At 36.4% G+C, this 18,775-nt stretch overlaps 1 protein-coding gene across 1 annotated transcript; it reads left to right on the forward strand.

Moving 5' to 3' along the window:
- Nucleotides 1-6,095: 6,095 nt before the first annotated feature.
- Nucleotides 6,096-17,742, forward strand: LOC149840724 (uncharacterized). Its single transcript, XM_090003287.1, has 8 exons — nucleotides 6,096-6,221; nucleotides 6,800-6,823; nucleotides 10,829-10,934; nucleotides 11,463-11,531; nucleotides 13,708-14,201; nucleotides 15,050-15,311; nucleotides 15,730-15,938; nucleotides 17,412-17,742. Exons 1-8 carry the CDS (start codon nucleotides 6,217-6,219, stop codon nucleotides 17,476-17,478), a joined length of 1,236 nt encoding a protein of 411 aa, XP_089859413.1. The 5' UTR covers nucleotides 6,096-6,216; the 3' UTR covers nucleotides 17,479-17,742.
- The last annotated feature ends 1,033 nt before the right edge of the window (nucleotides 17,743-18,775 follow it).

Consider the following 18,775-nt stretch of genomic DNA (forward strand, 5'->3'; position numbering starts at 1 on the left):
ATTGTCCTGCAACTATTTTTAGAGAATCTCCAAGATTATTGCTTTTTCACTGTCATGTGACGACACCTCATTGGTGACTTTTTTAGCGTTCGACACATCATTGGTGGTGAGATAATACTTTTGTTGTAAGTGAATGTCAGGTTTAAATTGGAACAAACTTGTATACTCATATTTGTATATATTTTTGTTTCAATGTTTGAATGTATATATTGTTAATGTGTGGATGTATATATTATGTTTTCTATTTATGGATTTACTGACATGTTTCTGTATATGGATAGATGTATAATTTATAACGGGTTTCTATGTATGGATGTATATATAAATTGTAACAAGTTTTTTATACTGTGAATATGTGAATATATGATATGAACGTATATAAGTAACATATGTTTAAAGTGTATTTGAATGATGACGGTTTATATTAGAGTGTGTGAATATGAAGACATTCGTACACTATGTTATTTACCTTATCAATTGGATGACATTCACACAGTGAAGTTTATGAATGTTCATGTTATTCACACTCTAATATAAACATTATCAATTGAACGACATTCACAGATTTCAGTGTGCAGAGGTCCGGACATTCACATGTTCTGTTATAAACCTTATCACTTGGACAACATTTACACATCACGCGGCATTCACATGCTCTAGTATTAAACTTATCAATTGGATGACATAATTAAACATGTTTTTATTTATTGAAATATCAAAAATAGTTTTTATTGATTAAAAATTTTAAAAAACATATTGTACCTTATTTTTCTTTTTGAAAGAAAGAAAAATAAAATAATACAATTTAATTTTTTTTTTTTAAATTTTTGTATCTTATTTTTCAAAAAAATATCAAACTAACGTGTCAAACTCGAGTCACATGCGAGGTCATACCAATATCTTTTTGACATAGGCTGTGAGTGTACGTAGTGGCTTAGATGGCCAGCTTAAAGCTCAACCTAGATAATTGTAGTTTGGCTTGGTTAACCAAATGCTTCCATCTTGATTCGAGAAAGATCAATTTTACTATTAAGTCTATGTGCAAATCTCTCTCTCTCTCTCTCTCTCTATATATATATATATATATATATATATTTGATGGTCTGGGTGATTGGTCACTGACTCACTCACTGGGCTTATGCACTGCAGTTGAGTGAAGCTGGTCAAACCATTTTATAGAGCATTAACCTCTCCTGAGATTCAGAATCTCCTGCAAATGAGAGAATTAATCTCTCATTTGCACAACTAACCAAGCATCAAAAAATGAAAATGAGAAAAGGTGGAGTGAATCTCATAGTATTCTCACTCACAAAGTGGATTATATGATTTGAAATCACATGACTCTAAATGACATGAGATGCAACTAAAGCATTGAAGTCCCTGTTTGGAAACTGCCAGTGGGTGGCAGCTAAGAATGCAGTTATGAAATCCCTAAAATTTATAGTTTTATCAAATCCACATAGTTGTTTGGGATAAGTGCAATGGTCCAATTTGAGTTTTTATCAATTTCACTTGTGCAGTTGTTTGGAATGCAGCTAAAAAACTGAAATTAATACTTGTTGAGCATCCGGAAGCTCATCTGAGCAGTCACTAGTGCAGTATTTGGTAACTACCACCTCATGTAGGTGAAATGAAATGTGGAACTGGAGTTGTCAAATACCATCTCAGTTTCATCGTTTCCTACAACTCCATTCGTTCCAAACGACTTTAGCATTAGGTATTTCTCACTTCCCACTTCGGCTACCTCTAACAACCAGTTTCCAAACAGGGTTGAAATGTAGGCCTCGTATATGAGTTCGGAGCTGACCTTTTGGTTTTTTATGAGTAGAGCTTTGCATACATGTGATTGATTTTTCTCAAAGCTAAAAGGCAAAAAACAAAAAATATGTTATTTTCATATGCCAAAAAAATGTACCTATGAAAGTTCTCTCAGGTTTGCAACAAACAAAATTTAACAACTCTTTTGAGGACATCACTGTAAATTTTGGCTCGCTCATAAACACATGTCAACCCCTAAGACATGACAAAAGGCTAAGCAAGTCAGGTGTCCTAGGGGGACCCACTTTCAACAATGGTGATCAGGTGCAGCTGCACATTGCATTTGTGTAATGTGATTGTATTCAATCACAACACCTTAGGGAGAGATGAGTAAGCTTCCTAAGCCAGCTCTTTCTTTGTTAGTCTGACGGTTATCAGGTGCCCACCTTCCCAAAGACAGAATCCAATAATGTTTAGAATTGAAAGGATTGGAGCCATACAATATCTGACCCGTTTTATGCTTTTTCCATAATGGGGGAATTAGATCCCCTTCGCTTTTACAAACAGCTTTTATCCAACCCAAACAGGCCAGCCTGTTCATACTACCAGGCACTTATGCAACCACTCGTATCTCAGTGGGGTTTGAATTTGCAACGTCCCATCACATGATGACCTGCACAAAGTGCTCTTACCAGATGGTCGGAGCCCTGATTGGTTGACCCGGCAAACTAGTTCTCTTATGCTTGACTGGTAAGGATAAGCGATCAGGCCGGTCTTGACCATCAATCAGGGGAAATGGATCTTGATATCAGAAAACTTCCAGTCTGAATCCAGATCTGATAAGATTGGAACTGAATCAAATAAAGATCAGACCAACCAGAAATGAACAGAAATACTGCTTAAGCTAATTAAACGGACCTGCAAAGCCAAACTGAATCGAATAGAGATCAGACACAACCAGAAATTAACTGCAGTACTACTTAAGCTAATGAAACTAGTTTGGACCTGCAAAGCGACGTCCAGCCATTATCGGACCTTGCATGTATACCTTAATAGAATGGATCTGACCCAGACACATTTGGACCCTCCTTTTCGGCCGTATAAAGGCAGAATATGTACATAGTTCATTCCCATTGTGACTCATTGACCCAATTATAAACAAATCCTCTGAATTGTACGCTTTTATTCTACAGGATTTTTTCTCGCATAAAGTGAAATAACAAGAAAAAAGGCCACCGAGTATTCTTAAAATTACCAGGGAATGCCCTTACTTGCTTCCTACCCAAGGGTGGCAAAATCTGACACGACCCGCCAACCCACTTCTTAGCCGGGTTTGTGTTTGGCTTAAACAGGTTCGTGTCGTAAATGGTCGACCCGCCTAACCCATTTATTAAACGGGTCAGGTTCGTGTTAAGGGTGTGCCAACCCGCCAACCCAGCTGACCTGTTTAATAAACGGGTTAGGCGGGCGGGTCAAGCCATTTACCCAAACCCAACCCGCCCGCCAAACTGTTTACCCGAACCTGACCCGCTAACCCGTTTACCCGACCTATTTATTAAACGGGTTAACCGTGTCGTGTCGGGTTACCCGTTTAATAAATGGGTCCGGTTCATGTTTGCCACAGCCGACCCATTTAATAAACAGGTTGGGTTCGTGTTGAGGTATGCTGACCCGCTGACACAACCCGCCAACCCGACCCGATTGCCACCCCTATTCCTATCTATGTCGCAAGTAGGGACAGTGGACCGGTATGTGTGTGTGTGGTGGTGGTGGTGGTGGGGGGGGGGGGGGCGCAAGGAGCCTCTGTATCAAAATTTTGCCCTCTATCTCCACCTTCGTTCTTGTATGGATTTTGACTTTAACCTCCATCCACGTTCCATGTTTTCCATCCCCGGTCCAAATGGTGCGAGGCGGGGAGGGGCCGTGTTTCTCCTCAGTCCACTGCCATCCTTAAAGGTATTTTAATTATTTTACTAACTGAGATCAGGGGTAGAGTGGAACGGGGCAGGGTGAGGCGGGGGAAAGCATAAATACATCCTCGCCTCCATCCCCACACAGGTTTTGATTTTAAGGTCCATCCCCGCCTCCATCCTGGTTTCATGTTCTCCATCCCCAGTCCAAACGGGACAAGATCATATTTTCCCCTGGTCCACTGCCATCCCTAGTCGCAAGGATACGTCTAGGACCATCTGAGCTTGGGCTGTTCAAGGTCAGCTCGTTAAGGGTGCAACCCTGCTCAAGCTCGTTACTAACCGAGCTTTACATGCCCATCTTGATCTGGCTTATTTAAAAAAAAAAAACATTTTAAGTGTTTTTAAAGCTTGACAATATATAAATTATATATACAAATTTTTTTATTTAGGGTCTTTTTACCTTTAATTTTAAAAATGCATTGCACTTTTCTGAAATTTCAAATATTAGTCATATTTTTTCTAAAAACAATCAAATAGGAGCCTCAAATCAACATTTATATCTTAAAAAATGTAACTCATTTTTCTTTATCCTGTATTGTCCTTTGAGAGTTGAAAGATTCTCGTTTATCAACAAAAAAAAAATGGTAAAGGTAAACAGTTTGAACTCTTAAAAATGAAACTATTATTTTAATTTGACTTATGATTTAACTTGTGTTAAAGGGCAATGATGAAAATAGGCCCTTGTTCCAGGAAAAAACAGGGGCTCATATATGAGATTTAAAAAACATGAGCGCTATTTTTGAAAATAGGGGCAAAATGTTAGACCAATGGAATATATATATATATATATATATATATATATATATATATATATATATATATATATATATATATATATATATATATATATATATTGGGTAAGACATTAATGAGTTGAAATCACTCTTTTCTTCAAAAATTTCTATTTTTTTACGGTCAAATGTTGTCATCTGCATGGTTTGTTCACTAGGAAACTTGTTTTGAATCATGTGATTATGACAAGTAATTAGGTTTTTAAAGAGTTAAAAAAACAATGATTTTATAATTCAAAAAATCACATGATCCAAGGCTTGATCTTTAGCAATCAAACCGTGCTGAACACATCATGTAGTTAGATTGGGTCTATACAACTTGCACTAATGATTTCTAGCTCATTAGTTCCTTACCTTCATTAATATCTAATATTTTTTATAGCCTATAGAATCGGAGCTTGATATGTTTGGGTTTGATAAAAATACGCTGTTTTGTAGCTTGGCTTGCTGAGCTGAGCCGAGCCAAACCCTGAGCTGATCGTATCACTTCTCAGCTCTAAATACGATCATTTTGGGTGAGCCTTAGGTGATGTTGTCAATATCAGTGCGTATCGGCCAATGGGTAGTATTGGCAAAAAATCGATACGCTTCACTCTCGAATATATTTTAATATTATTTTAATGACTTTAACATGTGCCATGTTCTAATTGACACGTAATATTTTTTAATTATTTTTTGGCCAATTCAGAACGATTCACTTGAAGCCAAATCGTTGGCCAAACGATACAGGACCGATACACTGCTCGGACCTAGATTCATGTTTTTTAATAATGTTTTAATAAAAAAAGTTTTTTACTATTAAAATAGCAAAAAATAACTTTTATAGAGTAAATATTGAAAAACTTCAGACGACCGTCTTTAAGTTTTCTTTTAAGAAAATATTTTGGAACTTTCGAGTCGAGTCCGCATACCGTGTCCTCGTGTTTACGTGTATCATCGTGATATAGTCAATGATGCTTTATCACTAAAAGACTATCATACCGCGTCGATTTTACTGCAGCCAAACGAAAGCAATAACCTTTCATTAAGGGTACTTTAGTCAGTCCAGAAAAAGCGGTCGTTCGTGTCCGACTAAACTACTTAGCACTAAAATGACGAGAAAGTCCTCCGAAGACCATAATCTAAACAGCTTTGCCATGTTTTATTGCGCGTCATGTGATATATGTTTCTCTTGGGAAACGAACAAAGAGGAGGCACGAAAACCTAACCTGGTCGGTTTGATTCGGGTTATGGTACAAATTGCATCTGAGTTGGATCTTTTCAAGTACAAATTGCATATATATATATATATATATATATTATCCAAGACTTAATGAAGGTCTATTAAAATCGAAGCAAGCCGGGCAAAATGACTTCATAGCTTACTGATAGTGGTTGCATAACATTAGAGAAAAAAAAAACCCTAGAAAAAGAAAACATTAGGGAAATAAAAAGGGCTTTCCAATACCTGCTAAATTTGGGAGTGGTAACTTAGTTATTTTCATAAATATGAGGGTCCTTTAATAGAGCTGGAGGAAAAGAGACATCCTCCCACTACTCCCCCTGTAAATAATAAATATAGAGAGAAAGGGAGAGGTCGGTTAGAGAGAGAAAGAGAGGGAGAGCGACTTAGATTTTTCTTTCCTCCCTACCCTTCTTCCTCTCACTCTCCCTTCCTCAGAAGAGAGTTCTCAGATTTCTCTCCGTCTTGGTTTATGAGGTATGCTTTTCTTGATCCCCAAACCCTTGTTCTTTCTTTTTTTACCTCTTTTGGAATCTTTCTCATCTTCTTTGGACATTTCATATTGATTTTCCCTACCTTTTTCTTTATCGCTTTTTGGTTTTCTTGCTGTGGAACCCCTCCGTCTTTTTTCTGAAGAAAAGAAAGCAGAAACGAAGAAAAGGACCTTTTTTGATGTTTTTCTTGATTTCTTGCTTTTTTTTCTTGCTTTCATAGGTTTGTTCGTAATATCACAAAAAATTGGATTTTGATGGCTTTTTCGATGCTAAAACCAATTGGATTCGATGTTTTCTTGTAGATCTATTCTGGGTTTCGCTTTGTTTGGGTTTGTCGCCCCCTTTGGATTGAGAAAAATTATGCTCCCTTTTTTTGATGGGATTTTTGTGCCTTTTTCTTTTAGATAATCTTGGTTATTTTGGTATTACTGTATGCTGTGGGTGATTGGTTTTTATGATTTTGTAGTATATGTGTTAACTGATCTGTTTGGAATTTGGATTCTGTTTTCTATTTGCATTGTCTGATGATGTTGATTTTTTTCCCTATTTTATTGGTTGCAGCTCGAAGGAGAGACCCACTCTTGGGTAAGTTAGGACCCTTTGTTCTCGATCTGTCGTGCCCATTTGCAGTAATATTAGTAATCTAGTATGCCTTCGAGTAGATCTGCTTCCTGATTTATGAATTGATCTTGGTGTTCTTTGATAAGTTATGTATATATTTAGGACTCTTTATGCATGAGTCTAATCCAATTTTAAAGCACATGCTAGATGGATTCCTTTTTTATTCCAAGTAATTGATATGCAATTATGCAACTAATTGATGATCGCTCCATCCTTGGGATCTTTTTATCCTGTTTATTTTATTTATTTGCATCCTTCTTTGTGACATATACAACAACAACAACAACAACAACTACGCCTTCATCCCAAAACAATTGGGGTCAGCGATATGAACCAAAAAAGAAATTCATTTTGGGTCTTCCACATGAATCCTTTTCCTCCAATCATTTCTATCCAACGCCATGTCCTCGGTGAGGTTCAAAGCATTCATATCCTTTCCTATCATCTCCATCCAAGTCTTCCTAGGCCTACCCCGACCTCTTTTAACTAATATATTTTCCCATTTCTCCAACCTTCTAACTGGAGCATCATTAGGCCTTCGCCGAATATGTCCAAACCACCGTAAACGATTCTCTCGCATCTTATTTTCAATGGGTGCAACACCTACCTTCTTACGTATCTCTTCGTTCCGAATCTTATCTTTTATTGTATTTCCACACATCCATCTAAGCATCCGCATCTCAGCTACACTCATTTTTTGAATATGATGTCTCTTGGCAGCCCAACATTCCGTACCATATAGTAAAGCGGGTCTAATAGTCGTCCTATAAAACTTTCCCTTCAACCGCAATGGCATTCTACGATCGCACAGCACTCCAGTAGCACTTTTCCATTTCATCCACCCAACCTTTATCCTATGATTTACATCTCCATCAATTTCTCCATACTTTTGAATGATGGATCCCAAATATTTGAAATAATCATTCACCGGTATATCTTGCTCACCAAGCTTCACTACACTCCCATCCCTACTTCGTTGCTTACTAAACCGACATTCCATATATTCAGTCTTACTCTTACTCAACTTAAAACCTCTAGCTTCCAATGTCTGTCTCCATAATTCTAACTTAGCATTAACCCCAGCTCTAGACTCATCAATCAAAACAATATCATCAGCAAACAACATACACCACGGTACATTTTCTTGAATTGATCTCGTAAGCTCATCCATCACTATCGCAAATAGGAAAGGGCTTAAAGCAGATCCTTGATGTAACCCAACCGTTATCGGAAAATTGGTTGTCACCCCTCCACAAGTGCGGACATTGGTTACTACTCCTTCATACATATCTTTAATTATACTAATGTACTTGAGAGAAACACCTTTCTTCATCATTGTCCACCAGAGAACGTCCCTAGGTACTCTATCGTATGCCTTCTCTAAATCAATAAAAACCATATGCAAATCTTTGTTCCTCTCTCTATATCTTTCAATAAGTTGTCTAAGAAGATGTATAGCTTCCATAGTTGATCTTCCAGGCATAAAACCAAATTGATTCTCTGATATCATGACAACCTTCCTCAACCTAGACTCAATCACCCTCTCCCAAAGTTTCATAGTATGACTCATGAGTTTTATACCACGATAGTTTGTGCAATCTTGTATATCACCCTTATTCTTATATAAAGGCACCAAAGTACTCTTCCTCCACTCATTAGGCATCTTATTTGTTCGCCAAATCAAGTTAAAAAGATTTGTCAACCATTCTAAACCTTTCTCTCCCAAGCATTTCCAAGCCTCGATAGGTATACCATCTGGGCCCTATGTCCTTCTTGATTTCATTTTCTTCAAAGCCTCTGCAATTTCTTTCTTTTGAATCTTGCGCATGAAGTCACAATTTATCTCATGAAAAGGAATGGAGAAGTCTCCAAGATCTTGAGCATGACTATCATTAAATAGCTTATCAAAATAATCTTTCCATCTCTCCTTAATCTCCTCATCTTTGACTAAAACCCTTTGCGTTTCATCTTTGATACATCTAACCATACCCAAATCCTTCGATTTCCTATCTCTCATCTTTGCAAGCCTATAAATATCCTTCTCGCCTTCTTTGGTATCCAACTTGTCATAAACCTCCTTATATACCTTAGCCCTCGCGTTTCGAACAACTTTTTTAGCTTCCTTCTTTGCTATCATATACTTCTCCAAATTCTCATTATCACGACTCTTACTTAGATTTCTATAACACTCTCTTTTAACCTTAATAGCTAATTTGACATCCTCGTTCCACCATGATGTATCCTTACCTAGTGGTGCACCGCCTTTAGACTCACCCAATACCTCCTTAGCTACTTTTCTCATACCACCCGCTATCTTATTCCACATTGATTCTGAATCCTCCTCGAGACACCAATCAACTTCCTTAACTACCTGCTCTACAAACATTCCTTGTTTAGCTCCTTTCAGTGCCCACCACTTAATTCTAGGATCTATCCTATGTCTATCCCTTTTGCGGCATTGTCTAATTCTAAGATCTAAAATTAAGACTCTATGTTGTGTAGCTACACTTTCTCCTGGTATAACCTTACAATCGATGCAACAACCCCTATCTCTCTTTCTAAGTAGGAAAAAATCTATCTGACTCGTATTAACCCCACTTTTAAATGTTACTAGGTGAGACTCCCTCTTCCTAAACCAAGTGTTTGCTAAGATCATATCATAGGACAAACAAAAATCTAAAATCCTTTCTCCACTTTCATTTCTTTCTCCTATACCATAGCCTCCATGGATATTCTCAAATCCATCCCTACTAATGCCTACATGTCCATTAAGGTCACCGCCGATGAAAAGCTTTTCTCCATAGGATGTCTCTTGTACTACTCCATCTAAATCTTCCCAAAATTGATGCTTAATGGAATCATCTAAACCTACTTGAGGTGCATAAACACTAATAATATTAATAATATCCGTACCTAATACTAATTTAATAAGTAAAATTCTATTACCCTTCCTACGGACCTTAACTACATTATCTATAAACTGACGACTCATAACAATCCCTACTCCATTCCTATTCCTATTTATTCCTGTATACCAAATCTTATATCCCCAAGGTTCTATCACTTTAGCTTTCTCACCTACCCATTTGGTCTCTTGAAGACATAAAATATCAATCTTTCTCCTACACATAACATCTACTAACTCTACCAACTTACCAGTTAAAGACCCTATGTTCCAAGTGGCTAACCTAATTTTATGGTCTTGGACTAACTTCTTTACCCCCACCCGTCCAACAAAGTGAGGGAACCCTTGCCTATTTGACACCACACCCGGGCGCCGGTGTGACGCGTCGCTTCTGGGCGACGACCTAGCAACCCTTGCACATTTATCACTGCCTCCGGGCCTAGAGAGTACAGCGCGTCGCTCAGTAGGGAACGCCCCAACGAAATTCTCATATTGGTTCATTTTCATAGGATATGACAGTTTTTATGCTGGCTGCTTTGTGACATATGAATAACTTTTTTTTTTTATCGATTGCCTTTACCACTATATAAAATATCGATATTTAAAATTGTTGTCAAGATCTGGCCGAACTAAGTTTTTTTTGCTTTTTGGTTTATGCTTTCGATAATTTTTGTTTGAATAGTCAATATCCCTTATGAAAGCTTAATTTCAAATGTGTACTCTTGCTATATATGTGATCATGAAGAAAACTGGTGCACTTGGATTTTGGTGCTTCTTCAGGAGGAAAATTTATCTCTGTCATTAATGCTTCTACTTGCCATAGTTTTTTTTTTGTTGGTTCGACTCAAAAGACATTATTTCTTGCCATGAGTCTGTTGAAATGAGTTCACCATCACATTGTGTACTATTAAGTTTGATTTGTGTTTGTCCGGAGATGCTGCTTCTTTGAATCTTTTTCCTCTCATGGTTGCCTTATTGTTGTTATTACTATTGTTTTTTGGCTTTTCTTTCTTAGCTGGAAATTGTGTTTCCTGATGGTTTCATTTTTATTTTTTTCCTTCTAGTGGCACGCGGATTAGGACCCGCAAACGGAATATCGCAGCTCCTTTGGACCCTGCAACTTTTGCAGATGCAGTGGTCCAGGTCTATTTGGATAATGCTGGTGATTTGGTTCGTACTACTCTATCTTCATTAATTGAACTTCTTGTTAGTGAATAATAGCAATGCATATTTCAGGGAGCTGGTTTACTCATTGAAAAAATTTTAAAATAGAGAATTTCTTGCTTTGTTGATGAGTTGGTCATCAGCCATCTCACACATGGAGTTTATTTTCTTGTTGTATTTTGTACATCATAGTCACTAACCTGGGTCTTGCAATTATATTGTGCAGCATTTTTTCTGGGAAGAACTTAAAAACACTGGTTTTCTTAGCAAAATATTGGGAAGTTTAAAATAAATAATTATAAAAATCAATATCTGAAACTTCAAAAGATTGAATTTCTTACAAAATGTTTCAATTGTCGTGATATTTTCAGATATCAATTTTAAAATATTTCTAGTCTTTTTTTTTGTCAACGAACCTTTAAATTATTATATTTTGAAAATACTGGGAGATTTTTTGACTACGACATGCACAATTAAAGACACACTCACTTATTTCTGATTACTTTGTTTGCTATATATATTTTTAATATCCAGGAACTTGTTGCCAAGAGTATTGAATCAGCAGATCTCGACTTCTCAAGATATGGTGACACCTTTATTGAGGTACTTATTATTAGGCTTGCTCATTCAAATACTTTAAGCGCTGAATGGATATTTACATTTCTTTCACTTATTTAGTCATGGGAATAGACGATTTTGCCGTACCTTGGACCTTTTCTTTCTTTTCCTTTTTTCTCCTTCAAAACTACGAAAGAAAATATTTTAGACAATAAATTCTGGTGTGAAGCATCTTGAGGTGCATAGAGATGACAATTTCTTTCCCATCTTATATATAAGATCCATTTTCGTGCTGCAGTTCTAGTTATTCCCTTTTGTGTTTGCTTTTGTATCTTTTGTTCCTTTTTTTTTTCTGTTTCTCTTTTTTCTTTGCATTGCAAGGTCCTCCTGACCATTGTTTTGATCGGATGATGATTATCATATCAATCTCTTGGTCCGTTTATTGTAATTTTGTTATCTTATGAATTTTATGGTGCACATTAATTTTGGTGAATTTAGAATGGAAGAATTATTTTTGCAAAATCTTGTGAGTGCATAAAGGAAGAAAGGGTGCTTTTCCCTTTCAGTGGAAAACTTGTTTTTTTTTTCCTGTTCAATTGTTACTTTTTGTAGTTTTATTTTGCAACATGTGAAAAGAAAAGCAGGTTAGCCATGGGAATCTTGATTCCAAGTCATGAAACCATTTGGATGTTAGAATTTTTTGTAAAATAATAGTGATGCAGGTATGATGCTATTCGGTTGTTAGTTTTTTCTTTTATAAAATTTGAAGTACCAATACTGGGCAAATATGCTGGGTGAAGGGTTTGTATGACATAAATGGGTGGTGATTCTGAATCTTGATACACATTTGTTAGATCTTGCTCATTCTCCAGAAATGTTCAATCTAATGCTTACGTCCTGGTGATTCCTCTATGAACTGCCTGATTCAATATTTTCCTTCAGTCAAAAACAATTAATTCATCATAATTCCCTATGTTAGTGTTGAATACCCCAGTATAATTAATTTGGATAATAGTCACAAATATCGGTATCAGGTATATCTCGTCGAGGCTATTTCTCATGATATTATAGGTTTGGCGATAAATCTCTGGGCTTAAAAAATATAAAAAATAACAAAAATAAGTAAGAAAATATCATGTTTAGACAAAAAATAAATAAATGATAAAGGAAATAAGTAAAAATTATAAAAGAAAGAAGAAAAACATATTTAAAATGTAAAAAATAAATAAAAACAGTAAAACTGATTGATAATATCACGAGAATATCATGATATTCTCCCGATAATATCACAATATTATCAAATTGGTGATATTTTCAAAATATCACAATATTTTACCTATATTATCGTTTGCTGAATTTACAGTGATAATATCACGATATTTGTGACTATGATTTGGATTAGTCATTGATAATGACAGCAGTCTATATCTAAAATTTCAGAGTAGGTTGGACATAGCAAGGATGTTTTATTGGGATTTGGTTGATAGTTCATACCAGGGTTACCGGAAATGCCCTAATAGGATGGGAAACACATTTCCTGGGAAACCGTTTCCGAAACGAGAAATGCTGTGTTTCCAAAATGTTTGGTGAACACCAAAAAATTTAAGGGAAACACGTTTCCCATATTTGGGAAACTAGTTTCCCACACTTTTCCCATGCATTTCCCAAGTATTTCCCTTTCATGAGATACATGTTTCTCATGTTTTGTTTAATTAATTTATTATGTTATTAAGGCCTTTTTTTTCATTGTTTCCCAATAGTTTCCCACACATTTCCCAATAGTTTCCCAGTTTGTTTCCCGATTTGTTCTGGTTTCCCGTTTCACATGTGCCTGAAAAACCTAATTTCCCATTTCTCTGTCCCAAGATGTTTCCCATTTCCGTTTCTCTTTCTGGCAACCTTGGTTCATACCTTAACAACTTGTAGTTTTGATTTTCAGCCTGACATGTCTTTGATCTTGAATTTGATAAATTAAATACATGATAAGGTAAAACTAAGATCATGACAAAGAACCAGAATGAGGAGTTCCCTGCGCAACGAGACTATAGGGAATCAGTTATAGTGAACTTTTCTCTTATTTGAGTGCAATCTGTTCTGATTCTGTGCTTTCCTGACAAAATGTTACCTACTCCAGGTTTGCAAAATTTTTGTAGAAGATCTTTTTGAGTGTAATCTTTTATAGTCTATTTGTATGTTGCCTGCCTTAAATTGCAATCTGCAGGTGGTCTTCACTGGTGGACGTACACAACCTGGAACGGTAAAGCCCGATGAAGGACAGCGTCACACATACTCTGTTTTAGATTGTGAGCCAAAGCGTGAAGCAATCCTCCCATATGTTCTCTACATACAGAAGATCTTGCGAAGAAGGCCATTTCTCATAAAGAATCTTGAAAATGTTATGCGAAGATTCCTGCAGTCACTGGAACTTTTTGAGGAGAATGAAAGGAAGAAACTTGCCATCTTCACAGCCCTTACATTCTCTCAGAAGCTATCGGGGCTTCCGCCAGAGACGGTTTTTCAGCCGCTGCTCAATGACAGCCTTGTGGCCAAGGGGCTTGTTCTTTCGTTCATAACAGAATTTTTCAAAGAGTATTTGGTTGAGAACAGTCTTGATGATCTGATATCCCTTCTAAAGCGGGGGAAAATGGAAGACAATCTTTTGGAGTTTTTGCCCACTGCAAAACGATCTGCAGAAGGTTTCTCTGAGCATTTCAGGTGGATATTCTTTTTCATGGTTCATAGTTTTGCTAGCCAGTGACTAATTAAGTGTTCCATTCATTATAACATTGCAGTGTTTCTTAAAACGTTGCTGAAAGTTGAATGTTTATTTGTCTTCTCTAAGCAGTATAACTAGTGGACCCATGTACGTATTCCCATGTGTTTCACGGTACCCTTCTCTAAGTGGTATATAGATAGTGGAGCCATCTGTCTATTCCTGTGTTTTTTACCAGTTCTCCATCTTATCGGATTAATAGAACAAGTGGTTTTATTAATTTGCCAGAGCATTTCTAAAATGTTGAATGAGAGGACTTGCACTTTAAATGTTGACTTGTGGGATTTTTTTTCTTGTGATAAAGTATCCCTTTTCTTTCAGTTGGTCTGAGATATTAAGCAGTTAGCAATGTAACCGTCATCTCCATCTCATGATGATTTTGATCTTTGGCTTACAAATACTTGTTTTGCTTGTATAACAATAAATTTGAGAAGATACATCTTGATGGTTGGGAACTGAGCCGGTGTGCTTATGTGGTGAATTGTTTTATTTTATTTATGTTTCTACAGTTATTACTCTTTTTCAATCTTGCATGTGTATTAGTGGGCGGGCACACGTGTGTGAATGCGTGCACGTGTCAATGTGTCCATGCATATGTGCATGTATTTGTGCCTCTATATGTGTGTGTGGATGAGAGGGAGTTTTATATGTAGATATCTCTCTTTGTCTTCAGTAAATTTTATTATTGCATGCACGTGCTGGCAGTGTGTGGGTGAATGAGAGTGAAATTTATAAGTTGATCTCTCTTTGTGGTCAGTATTTTTTATTAGTGGATGCTGCATTTTTGCAGAAAGGAAGGTATCATACCTCTGGTTGAATACAATGAAAAGAAGATATTTGAGGTCAAATTGAAGGAGATGAAATCTGCTCTTATAGCACAGATATCAGAGGAGGCTGACATATCTGAAGTTATAGAGACAGTGAAGCAGCGTGTCAGGGATGCTAAATTACCAGATATAGATGTCGTCAGGATGTTGTGGGATGTCATTATGGAGGCTGTCCAATGGTCTGGTAAAAATCAGCAGCAGAATGCAAATGCAGCACTTCGCCAGGTTAATCTTTCTTGACTTTTCCTCTGTTTTCCTCCTCTCTTTTTGCATTATGTGCTGAACTAGAAAGACTACTGATATTATGCAACTATTGGAAACATTATGGGTACCATTAATCTCAAGAGTCTAAGTTATATGAAAATGATATCATTCAAATGGTGCAAGTTATAATTTTAAAACTGACGAGAGCTAAGCATTTAAAATATTGTAAAAAGATTAACTTATAAAATATAGAAAGCATAAAGGTAAACTAGGGAATCATGAAGATGGGTAGTAAAAGATAGAACACGTGCTCATGCATGCTCACTGTGAAGTTGGACGCTGACATTGTAAATGTTGAATATGCTGCCAAAGGGGGTTGTGTGTGTGTGTGTGTGTGTGCGCGCGAAAGATTCATTAGTATTTTTGTTCTGTTTAACAGGTGAAGACATGGGCAAAACTGTTGAGTACATTTTGTGTGAATGCAAAACTCGAGCTTGAGCTCATATACAAGGTTCAGATTCAATGCTATGAGGATGCCAAGCACATGAAACTGTTCCCTGAAATTATAAGGTCTCTTTATGATCAGGATGTGGTTGCAGAGGACACAATTCTCATGTGGTTTCGTAGGGGCACCAACCCAAAAGGAAGGTATGGAAGACTATTTTCATTTTCCCTTTTTCTGTTAAGTTAGCATAATTTTTCAAGCTAGCCCTGTGGTGGTGACTGCGATCTTGAAAAATTTGTTAATTTTATGGTGGGTAAACAACAACCGATTAGTCAATGAAATGACGCATGACGGCCCCTCTTTAAAATAGCAAGATAATTGGAAAAACATCCAAAAATGATTCGTTTAACACTTAAAGTAATAACTAATGTTCCAAAAAAAAGCTTCTACGTGGAGGGTACTTTAGGGTAGTTGTACTAAAATGGTTGAAACTTTAAGAATTTGCCACAAAAAAGCTTCTGCCTTGAGGGCAATTTAAGGTAGGTGAACTCGTACTACTAAAATGGTTAAAACTTTAAAAATTTACCATAAGAATACGTTAGAAACATGTGAAAAGCACCTGAGTTTATTTTTATTCTCTTTTTACTTGTCAGAGTTTCTGAACTTTCATAATTCTCTATATGTTTCTGGTATTTATCTGCCTTTTACCTTGCTGGGGCACAAATTATGTTATTTTGCCTATTTATTAGGTTCAGAGATGTAAATGGATGGGTTTGGTTTAGATGTAGTGTTAGCTGAACCTGACCTAATTGGATATTGGTTATAATCATATCCGGAGTCAAATTCCAATTTGGATTGGAGATTCTTGTATCAAATCTGGATTTTTACATCTGGATTCTTATATCCATCGAATTTGGATGAAAATCCGAAACTGAATCTGAATCCGATTGTTCATTGGATTTAACTTGCTTTACCAAATCCGACTAATAATGGGAGTCAGATTCAGTTAGATTTGTCGTCCGTGATTATGTTGCAATTATATAACAAGGAGTCTCTCTCTCTCTATATATATATATATTACCTAAGGCTGACATCTTATCGCCTGTTGTCTGATCAATAAAATTTAATTCTTGACCGAAAAATTATGTAACTAGTAGTCTTTAAACATTACCATCTGTAGAGAAAACTGTAATGTAGATACGGGTCTGAGTATGGTTCAGGTGTGGATGTATAGTTTACGTCAAGCAAATTTATAAAAACATGGTACCGGAGTTTGGACTATTTTATATATGGATATGGATATGTTATGTAATGTTTTTTTTGGTAAAAGGTTGCATATATGCATATATTTATATGATGTGCACATGCTTGTGTCTATATATAAATAGATAGATAAATATATATTTTTAACAGTATACAACAGATTAAGAAAACCATGATGAATAAATGACATGATTGGTAATGGGTCAGGTTTGCATTGGGTCAGATCTAAATCTGTTCTGACCCGTACCTATGAATTAGCAGAACCAGTACCAGTGTGGACAAAGGGTACAACACCCTTGTTGAGTTGTTTTCGAGTCAAAACTCTGATTACTGTATGAACGCTTGCATTCCTAACCTGTTCTTATATTGATTTCGTTTGTTCTCTGCTGGTGCAATATGCTCCCAATGAACAGGCAAACTTTCGTGAAAGCGCTGGAGCCTTTTGTAAACTGGCTGGAGGAGGCTGAGGAGGAAGAATAATAAAAATGGCTTCTGAAGCTTTAGTTATATATGTCGACCATGTGTTAGGCTGATTTCTGTGTCGGCCATTATCTGAGTATGTTTTAGGCTCTGCTATTTGATGCGTTTACCTTAAGTTATATGGTGTGTCGATTTGCAATGACTTGAGAGAGGGTATCCTTTATAATCTATACATTTGATGCATGTACTTTTTAACTTGGCTTCTCTTTTACATGTCAACATCTTGGAAATGCTGAGGCAAAACAGCTTCTTGAACTCCCCAAATTTTGATGGGCACTGTTTGGAAGGCGACACTACAGATCTCACACACACACATTGTGGAATTTGAATTTTAAGACACCTCGATCAGATTTCGTTTGTTCTAGAATTAGGATTACCTGTAATCTAGCTGAAGTGATCGTTGGACGCTCAAAAAAGGAAGAAAAGGATGTGGGTTTTTTCTGTAATGGAAAAGACTGTTTCTGAGGTTGTTGCAGGCGCTCGTGTGGTGGAGGATGCTGCTGTTCACAATTGCAACGGTCACTTAGGTTGTCCCTCACATTTGGTGGGGTTTCGTTGCTATGCCTAAAGCACCAACCAAGTATGCGTTTGGATACTTTGGAGGAGAATTCTTGTAGAAAAGAGAGTTCTCAATCCATAGAAATATCAAGTAGAATTCTCAATCTCTAGATTTCTAGTGTTTGGATAATCTAGATGCACTCATTCCTATTTTTTTCAGAATTCTTATCATATGGATTTATCATGGAACTGATGTGAGAATTGTCATTTTTTGGTGTTAAAGCAGCCCAAAAACTAAGGTATACTAGTAGCTTTGTAAATGGATCTAAATCCATTTGTATATATATGTTACTAAATCTAACTTGATCTGATATTGCCTAATTAGATTGGTTTAGAAGTCGAACTAAAAAAATTTGATCCAAGTCAGATACTTCTAGGTATTTACCCTTAACACGAGATTCAAAAGTGTCTTGGATCAGATCTAGGTCACTTGATCAGAATACTTTTTGGTTTCAAATCCTAATTTCTACTTGATTTATGTTCGGTTTCAGATCAAATCTAATCTAATTGCATCTTTACATGTAAAAAGCTTGTTCTTGAACCTTTTTATGGATCCAATATTCCTATTTTTATTTCGATTCAATCCATCTCATCGGATATCATTCAGATCTATATTTGGATATGGATATATATCTTATACTTTAGGTTCAGGTTTTGATTTAACATGATCTAACTTGTATCCTACCCATTTGAAACACTGTGGGTACTGAAGGTTCCAAGAATTAGAATTCTCACTTAG

The sequence above is a fragment of the Nuphar pumila genome, chromosome 4, assembly GCF_984573655.1.
Source record: "Nuphar pumila chromosome 4, dmNupPumi1.hap1.1, whole genome shotgun sequence".
Lineage (NCBI taxonomy): Eukaryota > Viridiplantae > Streptophyta > Magnoliopsida > Nymphaeales > Nymphaeaceae > Nuphar > Nuphar pumila.

Bases quoted from the DNA above. Each gene is read 5' to 3' on its own strand.
- LOC149840724 (XM_090003287.1), top strand. The intron at 6,824-10,828 runs GTAAGTTAGGAC...TTTTCCTTCTAG, and splicing joins AAGGAGAGACCCACTCTTGG to TGGCACGCGGATTAGGACCC. The intron at 15,312-15,729 runs GTTAATCTTTCT...TCTGTTTAACAG, and splicing joins CAAATGCAGCACTTCGCCAG to GTGAAGACATGGGCAAAACT.